General features: G+C 42.4%; 2 protein-coding genes across 3 annotated transcripts in view; one reads left to right on the top strand and one right to left on the bottom strand.

Moving 5' to 3' along the window:
- Positions 1-14,313, bottom strand: part of abhd15a (abhydrolase domain containing 15a) — a 374,815-nt gene that overhangs the window by 182,411 nt on the left and 178,091 nt on the right. The window lies entirely within an intron of this gene.
- gosr1 (golgi SNAP receptor complex member 1) overlaps positions 12-14,313 on the top strand; it is a 44,548-nt gene continuing 30,246 nt past the window's right edge. The window contains exons 1-6 of one of the 2 annotated variants that reach the window (XM_079513923.1): positions 129-153; positions 3,045-3,157; positions 3,842-3,953; positions 5,298-5,385; positions 6,066-6,173; positions 7,532-7,623. In XM_079513923.1, coding sequence (XP_079370049.1) covers positions 3,109-3,157; positions 3,842-3,953; positions 5,298-5,385; positions 6,066-6,173; positions 7,532-7,623 — 449 coding nt within the window. In that variant the 5' untranslated portion in view covers positions 129-153; positions 3,045-3,108. Of the gene's footprint in view, positions 154-3,044; positions 3,158-3,841; positions 3,954-5,297; positions 5,386-6,065; positions 6,174-7,531; positions 7,624-14,313 lie in introns of both variants that reach the window. The other variant, XM_079513924.1, reaches the window with a different exon arrangement.

Here is a 14,313-nt window from a genome sequence, read left to right as displayed (position 1 = left end):
TTTGGTAACTAGACATTGCAATACCTTATACCGCCACGAAGAGGCACTATTCGGCAAGTCTTCTCCTGACAGTGACATGCCTGTGGTGACACGACGGAAGCTGGTGACGTCATTGAACAACAAAGATGGCAGGAAGCAGCAACTACTGGGAAGGTGAGGTGTCTTTACAAAGTCCATAACTAACGATAGCACAATGGAACCTGATATTAATGACAGCAGAGCTGTTAAGTAAAAACATTCTGTGCCAGGACAAAAACATTTGTCACACTTGAGTTACTGAAACCACAATTGTCACCGTATTATTCACTAGCAACAAGCTAACGCAACATTTCAGGAGAGCAAGGTATATCTATGCTAACTACTGGCCAGTTGAGTTTACAGCTTGTGTGAATTTGATTGATTGAAATATGTATTAACAGTTTGCAGAATTACAGTACATTTCAAGCACAAACGCAATACAAAGACTGTTAACTGTGAGTGGACGACCCAGTTAAGCATTACACTTGTTTACAAGAGGGTACACCTTGTTCATGAATAGCAGATAGCTCATGGTGCCCTGTGAGCTATAAATCATGCTGCTGTTCGCAACCAGTGTTTCTGTGTTTGTTTGACTCCCGCATTAGTTGAAGTTGAACAGTGGCTCTTTCTACAATATTGATGGATTGATTTCATTTTTTATTTCACAGTATGTAGAATGGGTACATACGTACATTTCAAACGAAAGCAAGTCAATACAAAAACTGCGACTTTGAGGACGACACCGAAAAGCAGTAGACTTGTTTACATCAGGGTCCTCCATTTTCAATTCATCAGAACATTTAAAGACGTACAGAATATAGACTTATATGAAAAACAGGAAATCATCATAGTAAAAAACTTTTTTATTTTTACGGGGCAGTTTCGAATTGCAGACGTCCGTAGGTGGTCTTTGAGAGCAGTTTTGATTGAAGGAGTCATGGGATTCACATTCCTTAATGGCGGTTGGTAGGGCGTTCCACATTTTAGTGGCATAGGAGCGAAATTAATTTAATCCCTTGTTTGAGCCGAATCTGGTTTGTTGAACTCCCTCTGGTGTTGTGAGAGTGGACTTAGTATTTAGACAGGTACATGGGTATCTTGGTGGTGTTGTGAATCTTGTAGACCAGGCCCATTGCAAGTTTCCGTGGTCGTCAACCCTAACTTTAAGCCATCCTTCTGGGAGAGACATTGTTTCTGGCTCCTGTTAGGGTCTTAAAGGAGAATTCCATACTAAAAGGCTTTCTTACCTTTCTTTGTAGTTGTTACGCCCCCACCAAAGAGGTCCAGGTGTTATTTTGTGCAAAAGCTCCTTATTGGCTATTTCCCCTACCATAAGCCCTAAATGAATTGCATTGAATTGAATGGGGCTATGGGGTGTTGTGCTAATTCGCTTATTTCCATCGCTAATATTTTTTTGTATATATCTTCTCTTCATAATGTAAATAATATCCCAAGCGGCACACTTTACTACTTATTTCGATGGAAATAAGCGAATTAGCACCCCAATTAACACCCCATAGCCCCATTCAATTCCCATTCAATGCAATGCAATTCATTGAGGGCTTATGGTAGGGGAAATAGCCAAAGAGTTTTTGCACAAAAAAACACCTGGATCTCCTGGTAAGAAAGGTAAAAAAGCCTTCTAGCATGGAATTCTCCTTTAAATGTGTTTTTGTTGACCAGTGAGATCCTGTATAGGAATCTTGTTCTTTCTTTGGTTGATGTTTTTGTTTACATTGGTGGGGGTGGCCATTTTATCACAGGAAAGATTTGCCTCCAGGATGGAACCTAGGTAGGTATTAGACCTAGAATGCCTGTGGTCATTTAATTAACTTACGTACATTTTCATGTATCATAGGCATAGATCCCTTCCTACTGTTCCTGGTTGAATTGAATTATGTGCGGCCTAAATGTGATAAATGCTCCGTTTGTACTCACCCATTAAATAATTCCAAAGACGTGGAGTGAAATATGGTCCTCTAGTTTTATATCCATGTGAAAGTTCTGGTACAAAACGTGTATTTAGTCAATTATCTCCACTTTTTCAAGAGATGCACACGGACGTCTTTCTCTCCGGGCGAGTCATGTCATGACTCATGACATCACAGGTTAATCCTTAACCATTGAGCTTTTGGGCCTGTGGCTCCCCGGCTAATATAAGTCACAGGAACTATGCTAGTAAGAGTTAAGATTATGCAGCTCTGGTCCATAGCCTTAAGGACTTCTCCTTAAAGTGTCAGATTTTTGGACATAAAGCTGTAGGAAATACTTGCCATTAATATAGTGGTTGCAAAGGTATTAATTGATTGCCTGGGTCCCTTGGCGGGAGTTCTGGTCTGGTTTTGCTGAATATTAACTTAAGTAGTTTTGGTCATTTTGGTGGGGGACACTGGGGGACACGGCCATTAAAATAAATTAATCCACAAAACTAGCGTAATTTGTATTGCTGATCTATTTCTACCATATAGAGCAACTTTTGTTCAACTTTGACCCCTCTGTCACATGGAACTATGGGTTTGTCCTGCTGCTGGCATAGTGTAACCTGACTCCACCAGATTGTTGCATTATAGACCAATTATTTGTTTACAAACTGGGTGCTGGGTGACTGTTTCATGTAATCAATTCCCAACAGATCTCCAAACCTGTTTTGGGGAGCGCTGGTTTCAGTCCATTCAGCCTCCTCTTGTGTGTTGGCTAGTGAGGTGCACCCTAGGAGACATTTATACTTCAAAGTGCAACAGTATTGCAACAGTAACAGAAACCAATGGATTATATATTTCAAGAGTGAGAGAATACAATACAAATCCTAATCATTCTTCCTCCACACTGGGAGAAAAACAGCATCTGAAAGTTTGACCTACCTCAATCTGGTCTCTCTCAAGCAGAAACGATGAACCCAAACCAGTGGGGAAAAAACGTATATCTCCATAATAATTTCCGAGTTGTAGTCTTGTTAGGTTGTGTTTACATGTGCGCTGTGTCACAGCTTCAATACGTCATCAGTATCGCCTTGATCCCGTCTCTAGCTGCCGCTGATCTGTCCAAAATCCACTGGTTCGGGGTACATCGTCTCTGCCCGAGAGAGTCCAGATGGAGGCAGGAGGAGGAACTCACTACTGCCACCATCTGGCGGAGTCAGGTTAGGCATAGTGATACTGGACACAAAAAATAGAAGCCGGCCTTGCTGAGATTACTATTTGATCCAAAGAGAATGGATTCCGTTTTTCCCAGGTGTAATGATAGTTTATCAGCGAGCCAGGTGCAGATTCTACCAAGTAGCCTTTTCAACCTGCATTTTGTTCCTGTCCGAGACCAGCAGTGCCGAGTCATCCGCAAACAGGAACAAGTTGCAGTCACAAGCTAATGTCATGTCGTTTACATTTACATATAGGAACAGTAAAGGCCCTGTGGAACGCCACAGCTCACTGGGAGGGGGAGGGGGGGGGCAGTGTTCTTCAACTTAAGCTGGTGTCCCGAGTCCCGAGAAATATCTCTAAAACACTAACTAATATGTCCTGGATGGACTCCTGGCTTTCCACATTCACTACAACACTTTACTGGTTTTTGCCAGAATTTAAATAATAGTTGTTTTCAAATGGATGCATATAGGCATTTATCATGTTCTTTTCCTGTAAACATGCTCACCTAAACCAATCAGAAAACATGAACAAATGCATTGCGTGTCTAAATTCAACGCTGAGGCTGTTGTCAATCAGTCGTTTCCTGTATGTTTGTATTGGTATATGGCATTAGTTGGTAAAAGTTGAATATTTGGTATTGGTATTTGGCATTGGTAAAAGTTGCTTGTGTGCGTTTGTCCCAGATCTGCGGAAGCAGGCCAGGCAGTTGGAGAATGAGCTGGACCTGAAGCTGGTCTCTTTCAGTAAACTCTGCACCAGCTACAGCAGCTCCAGGGATGGACGACGAGGAGAAACGTAAGGCCTGGTTTAAAACCACACTGCGAATATTACTGGATTACATTTTGATCTTGTTGTGTGTCCTGGAACAATTTCCTAAATTAACGCAAGGCTTTATGAATTGATTTGAGTTTTTTTTATTTGATTTTGTAATAAATGGAAATGGTGCAATGGCTTTGTTTTGCTAGTGTCCGTGGAATACACACAAACACACGCGTGTGCACACATTTGTAAGTCGAATTGTCGCCGATTGTAAGTGGCTGTGTGCTTATTTTGGGATTCATGCACAGACACTAAAGACTTAAATATTCCTGAACGCTGTATCACTTCAGTATAAAAAAGAAACAGAATCCTAACCATTTCACATGTTCTATTACCAAAAGAGATTGAGAGCGAATTCACACACTTGCCAGATGTTGCGTTTACTGTGAACAGTGCCACTGTGTGTACCGTACTGTGAACAGTTCCACTGTGTGTACCGTACTGTGAACAGTGCCACTGTGTGTACCGTACTACCGTACTTGGGAACGGAATCCAGTGATCTCTTCTTCGGTATGCTTGGAAGAGGTTGTCTGGAGTACGATTCATGTGTGCTCGGGTATTATAATAATACGTATCGGGTGTGAAACCCATCCGTACCAAAACACAGAATTGGATTGCTATTTATATTATGGTATAGAATCGATCATATCATGTCACTCATCCTGCTAGTTTCAGTAACGCAGGCGGAAAGAAAATAATAATGTTGTGATGGTGAACTCTGCGCTGGTTGAAAAGATTAATTAGAGGCTAGTTATAAGATACCAAGGACACATACGTAAGTGGCGTCACTGTCATGCAACAGAATTGAACGTTAGCTGTGCAGCGATGTAACAAAAACAGTCAGTCATCACACACTGCTTTGGTTGTGTATTGTTTCTATTGTTATAAATTATATAATCTTATAATTCAAGACCTTCAGGAACACTCAACACTGTCAAACTTTATTATTCTGTATAACTCTGTTATTCTTCTGTCACTTGACATTCTCTATCCCAAAGTCCCACAGCCACAGTGCATGGAAAAAAAGCCAGCTCAATGTTTTTTGTTACTTTTGTAGCTTGTGTTAGTCGTCAGTTTGTATCTTCATAACCTGTCTTTCTTGTCTATGACTTTGTCGCTTTGTTGCTGCTAGTGTGAATGCAGCATAACCCTAATTGAGGCTCCAGTACAATATCCAGAACATTTCATGTTTATTTGCATATTTGTTGTACCTGACATGGTTGCAACTTTTTGCATTCTCATTTAAAGTTTAGCTTTTCAATTTGCCATCACCACCTCAACTTTTTAATCTTCACTCTTACATTATTTTATCTCCTCCAGGTCAGACACTACCCCCTTGCTGAACAACTCCACCCAGGACAGGATGTTTGACACCATGTCAGTAGAGATTGAACAACTGTTGGCCAAAGTAAGACTATTGCTGTGTAGTATTCTGAGAACCGTCTACAAATGCTTTTACCAAGCATATTACTATTGAATTTAGGATACTTACAGTACTTACTTAGGCTACTTCAACGTGACAGTGAAATTAAGGAGGACAGGCAACCTCTGAGCTTGCATGCATGTTTAGGTATATTGTTAGATAGCTTTTAGCCAAGACAAAGTCGAATCTAACTCGGGTCAGACACAGAAAAGTATCTAAAAAAAAACATTCATTACATCAACTGTATTTTAATCTCTATATTCTATAAAATAACAATTACATGAGAAATATAGATCAATTAAGTAACAAAATAAAATACAAAATAAGACAATTATATACAACACATTTGCACTTGTTTGCATTAAGTGTTATTTTAACTTTTTCTTGAAGTTGGATGTTGAAATAACAGCATTTTACAACAGTATAGCCTATAGTAAAGCGTTTAAGTCACACTGACCAGCTCTACTTGAGATGTCTGGATTGTTTCTGCAAGTAGAATCATGTTGTGTGTATGTGTGTTTTTTAAATCGTATAGCTATGCCATTGTTCGGTCTTGGCATGCATGAGTTGTTGTGTCTAAGCTTCTGTATGGGTCTGTGTTTCTTATCTGATTGCTTCCCTCCTGGTTTTAAATAGTTTTCATCATTTCCCCTTTTCTTCCACAGCTCTCTGCAGTTAACGACAAGATGGCAGAGTATACCAGCACCCCTGGCGCGGCATCTCTCAACGCCGCTCTCATGCACACGCTCCAGAGACACAGAGACATCTTACAGGTCTGTCGCATTTCCTTTCACAGCCCCTTCCCTTTCTTTCACTCCCTGCACCCGGGATTCCCTGTTACAAGTTGAAGACTAAAGTTGGTTCCTGTCAAATACAATGATTTACAGTTTAGGCCTTTAGCAGATACTGAAACTAGAGGAGACTAGGTAAACAATTAACATAGCACCTAGAGGTGCTCCGATCAAGCAACCAAATCGGACGATTTTCACTCCAAATGACTCGATCGACAATTTACCCCATCTGGAGAAATGGATCTTTTATACCATTTAAGTGGTATAAAAGTAAATTAGATATTCTAGTCCTTACCCGTTCTAATATATGAACACCAAATTAGGTATAGTGGGTAATGCGATGTAATAGATCACATTATTGATTGGGGGGGGGAATTGTTAACGGATGTGCTTGGGAAGGGCACAAAGTTAATATTATTAGGCAAGTGGTCTGCAGAGCATTCCCTGGGGGTGGGGGGGTCTGTGTATTCCTGGGACTCACATAAATACGTCTCTGTGTGTGTGTGAGACACGCACACACACATGGCACACGCCCCAGAGTGTGTTTAGACACGGCAGCAGTGCCCTGGACAGTGTGTGCACTGCACAGTGTACACACGGTACAGTCTAGAGTAGACAACACTGACAGGTGGGGGCAGTGTTTTTGAATGACGCACGCACACGCAACCCATGGTTGCTGATAGACAGATAATCGATCCGATGTTATCCTGCTGTTAATTTGATCACATTCGGTGTAGTAGCCTATTGTAACATTCTCCTTGGCTTTGACTACTTCAGACAGAACATCTGTAACCGCACGTCACCAGGCTTTCAGCTGTCTGTCTGCCACGCACCCCCCACGATGCCTGCGCTGTTTCACCCACGTTTGGTTTGAAGTTATATCGAGTGACGTTCGATCATGCAAAGTAATGCAATCGTGCAAAGTTGTCAAACACTGTATCTGTATTCTGTAGTACTCCTAGAGAGGTTTTCCCTGTGTGGCTCTGCTGCCTGCCAGGGGGAACAGCGAGAACGCTCCAATTCCAAAAGGGGAGGTGCGGTGGAGAAGGCAAGGGGAATGTTGCACCGAAAACTGTGACCCATCCATTAATCTGTGTCCCTCCCAACATGCATTTCACTTGTGTCTAAATAACATGCCATCTTAATTACATTCTTTACATTTTGATCAATAGAAATAAAATGAGAAATGAGAATGAATAACAAAAGTCATGTCTGCATACTGTAGTAGCCGTATCTTGGTCAGTCGCTAACATCAATCAAGAGAGAAGTTTGTTTGAAGGTGTGCAAGGAGAGTGAATATTATAAATATCTGAAAATAAAATTCCTCATTTCTACCCTAGGACTATACTCACGAATTCCACAAAACCAAAGGCAACTTCTTGGCCATCCGAGAAAGGGAAGACCTACTAGGATCCGTCAGAAAAGACATTGAGTGAGTACCTGTGCATACACGTACAGTCCGTGCAGCCTATTACTTCAGCCCTTACCACAAATTAATATACCAAATTCGAACATGAATGTTCCAATATTTTGTAATCACTGCAGAGAGTGAAATGCAACCCATTTAGGCCTGACCTCAAAACTTTAAAAAAATCTTCTAAATCCTCCAGTTTTCTGAAATAAATATTTTCACGATTTTTCAAAAATAGCAGACCTACAAGCTCATAGCGCGCCACTCGGTGGCGCGCTATGAGCTTGTAGATCTGCTATTTTTCAATAGCTAAATTATAACATAATGTTTAAAACACCAAAAGGGGTTCCCGCCCAAAATGGGTTAAAGGCCTTGTTTATAAATGCTTTAAATTTTGGTCAGTAACTTAGCATGATGGTTTCATTATCATTTCCTATTTCAGGTTAATGAAAAGATAATTGTTGTTTATCATAGCACAACTCACTTGGAGTGTTATATTAACTAACCTTATTAAAAGTTTGTCTATAAACAAATTATTCATTTGATCTTTTTCTGAAGAAGAGGATTTTCAGCACCATCCACACATGAAGAGAAAGTGTCTTGACTTATTGTGGCCTGTCAAGAGAAATTAACAAGTGTGACTGTAGTGAAGGTGGTATCTTTGCGCGAGCGTTCCTGAAGTTACACACTAATCACTAAAAAGATGACATTGATGAGCGTTAGCTTGTTTTTTGTGCTTTTAGGGCAGCTACTGTTCATTTTATTTATTTCCTAGAAGAATTATTGAACCGTGACCCTTCCTCCTGGCACTGCTCCTAGAAATGGCCATTAAAATGGAGAAGATTCATGGCCTCTTTGACCCTGTGCTAGAAAGATGGTTCTGTCCTCACATTGACTCAGCTATGAGTAAGGGCATTGAAATGAGTTTGGGATTTCCATGGACCATGACTCTTGTCTGTTTTTAATGGCTTATTGATTCTTAAGACACAGCCGTGTGCGCAAGGAAGACCACTGCAGGCTCCCTATTGAATATTGATTCTCCACTTCCCTTCTTGTATGCAGATAGTCTGCCATTGGCTCAAGCTGTCAGCCCGTCACCTAGGTTCTATGGTCCTAAGTCCTCCACTCCAGTGAACCACTCATAGTGGAAGATTGAATAGATGTAATTCCACATTCTGGGTTAAACTCCTCACTGAAAAGAAGTGGCTGTCGATCCATGCGTATATGAGGAGACACATGGTTGTCTGTTGTCTCTATACCCTGCCCAAGCCATCAGTGGAGGTTACCAGGCAGCGACAGGGTCCATTCATAGCCATGCGCTCTAAAGCTAACTTTCTGTTACTAGAATTAATTCATATAATGGCTAGTGTAAAACAAAGGGATTAATAGGTTAAAACCTACAGTACCTACTGAACAATATATATAAAATACCAGTTAATCTGGCAAAGCATTTGTATTGTACCCCAACAGATGAATGGAGGCTAAATCTACACTTTGTCTGAGTTTGTACAACTCTTTTTGAACTTGGTTGGAGCTGCATAAGTCCTTGAAAAAAGCATTTTGTTTGATTATTCAGGACGTACACATACAGCATAACCATGGCTATACTTCAACTTTACACACATGGGGGTCGCCAGCTGCTTCTTTTCACTTGATAGTGAGAGTTTCACTGGGAGGTTATAACATGTTCTGAGGAACTCAATATCCCTCCGGATCCTGCTCCCTGCTGAAGAGGAGCCCCGACTGACTAACCTGTAGGAGTTGCTAGTGCAACAATAGAGAACCTATAGTAAAATACGCACATCACTTTGTGGAGGTGCTGGGTTCAAAAAGTGACATATGAAAAGAGAAGGGAACCCGCACACTCATATGCTCCAAAAGATACATTTATTGACGACGTTTCGAGCCAAGGCTCTTCATCTGGTCAAACTCAAGATGTCAGTGATCCACCCACTTAAATAGACATCCACGGGTCACGTTACTAGTCAGTGGGTGGAACCAACACAACATGGTCATTAGATCAATTAATGAAATATCATTAAATACAGTGTTACAATACAGTGGATTTGAGAAATGTGTAACACTGTATTTAATGATATTTAAATACACCTTCTTCCAGAAGGTGGCAAACCTGTTTCCTGTTCAGTTTCACCATAGCTTCATTTGATTGGCTCAGCAGCAGATCTTTGAACCGGAAATACATAATGAAGGTATCATGTGTTTCCAGTTAAAATCTTCTGATCAGCCAATAAAACGAAGCTATGGGAAACCGACCCGGAAAACGGAAATGTTTATGCTCATAGACCTAGAACGGTATGACCCTGTGCCTCATTCGCCGCTGCAATTCATTGGAGCGACATGAATCGCACTGAGGTGCAAGTCCCCGGCAAGTCCCCGGCATCCAGTCATGTGACTCACGTCCCTTCCTTTCATTACTTTCCTAGGCACCAACACGGAAGCTTGCCCTCACTTGAGAGCATACGCCCCAGAGCCGTAGAAGCGTCTATGTTTATGCCACCAAGGACTGTTGCAATTGTGCAGTATTGTTTTGAGGGTATACTGAATAACGGGGGTTTTCAACTGATTGTGAACCAGGCAGGGACGCTGGGGAGTCAGTGTTGTGTTGAGTGGGGGTATGTGAGCTAAGATTAGTTGAGGTGGGTTGGGGTGGCCCTCTAGTGGTCCAGAGCTGGGGAGTCAGTGTTGTGTTGGGTGGGGATATGTGAGCTAAGATTAGTTGAGGTGGGTTGGGGTGGCCCTCTAGTGGTCCAGTGTTGTGTTGGGTGGGGATATGTGAGCTAAGATTAGTTGAGGTGGGTTGGGGTGGCCCTCTAGTGGTCCAGTGTTGTGTTGGGTGGGGATATGTTAGCTAAGATTAGTTGAGGTGGGTTGGGGTGGCCCTCTAGTGGTCCAGATTAGTTGAGGTGGGTTGGGGTGGCCCTCTAGTGGTCCAGTGTTGTGTTGGGTGGGGATATGTGAGCTAAGATTAGTTGAGGTGGGTTGGGGTGGCCCTCTAGTGGTCCAGAGCTGGGGAGTCAGTGTTGTGTTGGGTGGGGATATGTGAGCTAAGATTAGTTGAGGTGGGTTGGGGTGGCCCTCTAGTGGTCCAGTGTTGTGTTGGGTGGGGATATGTGAGCTAAGATTAGTTGAGGTGGGTTGGGGTGGCCCTCTAGTGGTCCAGTGTTGTGTTGGGTGGGGATATGTTAGCTAAGATTAGTTGAGGTGGGTTGGGGTGGCCCTCTAGTGGTCCAGATTAGTTGAGGTGGGTTGGGGTGGCCCTCTAGTGGTCCAGAGCTGGGTGGGTTGGGGTGGCCCTCTAGTGGTCCAGAGCTGGGTGGGTTGGGGTGGCCCTCTAGTGGTCCAGAGCTGGGTGGGTTGGGGTGGCCCTCTAGTGGTCCAGAGCTGGGTGGGTTGGGGTGGCCCTCTAGTGGTCCAGAGCTGGGTGGGTTGGGGTGGCCCTCTAGTGGTCCAGAGCTGGGTGGGTTGGGGTGGCCCTCTAGTGGTCCAGAGCTGGGTGGGTTGGGGTGGCCCTCTAGTGGTCCAGAGCTCAGATTAGTGGAGGTGGGTTGGGGTGGCCCTCTAGTGGTCCAGAGCTGGGTGGGTTGGGGTGGCCCTCTAGTGGTCCAGAGCTCAAAAAAGGTTGAGAACCAACCACTGATCTATTCCTCTTATTTTAGCCAACCTTCCATATTAAACTCATATGAACTCACACTATATTGATTTGTAACACTTATGAGTGAGCAAACACATGCCATTAAATCGCCACATTTCCTAATAATGATGACACTTTCCCTTTTTGAGATGGTCCATGAGATCCAGGTCCATGGCATGATTACATGCAGGTGGTCCATGTCTGTCTTTTCTTGGCTATAGTGGTGGTCAAGAACAGAGTCATGTCATTTTCTGGCTCCATGTGCTTGCCCTGTACATAATACTGTTATATAATACTATTCTTCAGTACCATTCAGTACCATTCTCACAGAGATACATTGCTATGAAAGGTAAATTACATGAATTAATTAATTTTAGAATTGAAGCCTCCTCCAATGACCACTGATACTGTTTTTAATTCCACTGTCCTCATATCACACAAATACCAAATACCAAGTATGTTTTTCAAAAATAAAACAAAATAAAATTATGAACAAAAACAAAATCTTCACTTTATACATTACTGAATGAATGACCAGGGAGGGACCACATTAAATACCTTCACTGACCTCTGTATAATATTGAACCAAGCACTGCATGTACTATAGTAGTGTTCAATAATTCATATTGTCAAGGAGCCACTACTGACTCTACAAATAGGCCCAGCGATGGTGAGTCTAATGCATAGCAATAAGCCAGTGTTACTGACGCTACCATCTGCATAATGATGACTAATGAGCAAGTGGCCTAACGAGAGCCCCTAAGCTCACAGGTGTTGTGGTCATGGTATAGAGGAGAGGACTGATGAATATTCACACTGTACAAAGTATAAAACTATTTCCAGATCAGATATTCCGTAAGTCAAAGAAAGGAATGTGAACACTGCCACTGCTTGAACACCTGACTAGAGTGCTTGACATTAGTAGATTTTTCAAAGGCTTGATCTGTTGCACCATCATCAATGTAGCTGCTTGTGTTTAGAGCATTAGGACTTTACTTTGGGTTAGTAAATCCAAAACACACAAACATCTGTCCACAATAAAAAATCACACCTGTGTGAAGTAAGTGGTGCAACTCCGTGTGGGGGTCCCCGGGGGGGGGGAGTTCCAGACCCACATGAACGTACCCAGGGTGCCGGCCCGATTCCAGCGAGCCGTCCCGCGTCCGAAACGGTTGAGAAATGACAGAGTTACCGTGTGGGGGTCCCTCTACTGTACCCTGTACTGTACTGTACTGTACTGTACTGTACTGTCACTGTACTGTACTGGCACACCTGAAATCACCATATTAACGGTTAATATGTGCGTGTGTGTTTGTGTGTGTTAGGTTGCGCACAGGTGGTGAAAAACAACCATGTTGTTTTCGTGCTCAGACATACCCAGGCAGCCAGCCAGGCAGGCAGGCACCCACACACATACTCACTTAAGGAAGTGGTTTGCACCACTTTAAAAAATCAGTATTGTACTGTATGTCTTGAAACATGGCTGGCACCGGGGTAAAACTACAACCAAGAGCATTCCTGCTAATGAGCCGGGGTTTAACTTCAGAGTAGGAGGAGGCAGAGCTGCGATGTAGATGTAAGAATGCTTTCAATAAGTGGCGGGTAGACAGTAATAGTATTAAACTAAAGTTAATTGTAAGCCCACGTACTTCCTCTATTGCCACAACAATGTAATTCTTGATTAATAGCATATGTTCCATTTGTTTTTAAGGGCCAATATGCGCCCTAGAAACCTGCATGATTCTTTGTCTTTCCTACACTGCAAAAACAAAAATTCTAATAGACCCTCGGAGTCCATTTATAATCTGGATAATCTGTGATTGAATTCCTCCAATGAATTGATGCCACACTACAGGTTTAGAGTTTGGTGCAGTATTGTCTTTGGACTGGCAGTCAGCCAGCCCATCACTGCATGCTTTGAAGTCAATGAAACCTGTCTGTACCGACTGGGCTTGAGTTTCGTTCAATAATTTATGTTTGGCCTTGGACCTAACACCTGAGATATTGTTAAAACGTTATGGAACATTATTATTTGCTTTTTACTCAGCAGATTTATGTTTACGTTTGGCATGTATGGTATGCTACTCGACTTGGGTACTACATGCCCAATTGCCCATGCTGCAGTGATACTGTTAACTGAGGTAGCTAGAGGGCAGCATTGTTCTCTGGGATTCAGTTTTCCTTTTGGTAAAGCACCCATACACATACTATTGTCCAATGCTACTGCCTGCTTGACTACAGCAACAGCAGCTGCCTAAAAACCGGCACTGAGCTCAGAACTACAGCTGCCAGTACTGTGATTCTAAATGTCAGAAGGATAATGACAGCTAGTCTGTGATTTACATTGGTGCCCTTTTGAATAAACCTCCCTCAAACAATAGAAGTGCCAACAATACTCTCTGGCCGCCTGTTTAACTACTAAATATTATTTACCATGATTGTTTTTGATTCGGTTGGGATGGTTGTGTGGGGTAGATTGTTGTTGATGGGGTTGGTATATGAGTATTTGTATGCTGTGTCATTTGAACGATTCATCGCTCTTTTCTCCTCCTCCCTTTCTCTCTCTCTAGTGGAACAGGAGGGTGGGGCTGTGTTAAATGGTCAGAATCCCAGAAGGGTATATGAGGAAGCAGCTGCTAAGGATGCTGAGTGTAAAGCGTTGCATCCAGCAGGAGGAGAGTAGATGTACTGTATGAGCAGATGTGCAATTACTGCCTCAGTGGCTGATGGCTCAGACATACTGTATGTACTGTAGAGCACACTGTCTTATTTTCTGCCACCCATAAAATTGCATGGAGACATGAATATTCGTATGTAATCAATGCAATGTCACATTCATAATGTAATGGTAGTAGAGAGATGCCGAGGAACAGTGTACTATTCATTATTTATTAGACATTCCCGACTGCTCGTTCTGTAGCCGTTCATTATTACTTTTTTTTATTTATAAATAAGTGCACATTCATGTAGCTTCACGTGTTTTTCAGACTGATTGATTCTTGCTGCTGATTGATTGATTTCTTTTAGTTTTTGTACTCATTCAACCCCTTAGATCAGGG

This window comes from Electrona antarctica (assembly GCF_951216825.1).
Source record: "Electrona antarctica genome assembly, chromosome: 11".
NCBI lineage: Eukaryota > Metazoa > Chordata > Actinopteri > Myctophiformes > Myctophidae > Electrona > Electrona antarctica.
The sequence above is the reverse complement of the archived record's forward strand: the minus strand, read 5'-3'. Positions and strand labels throughout refer to the sequence as shown.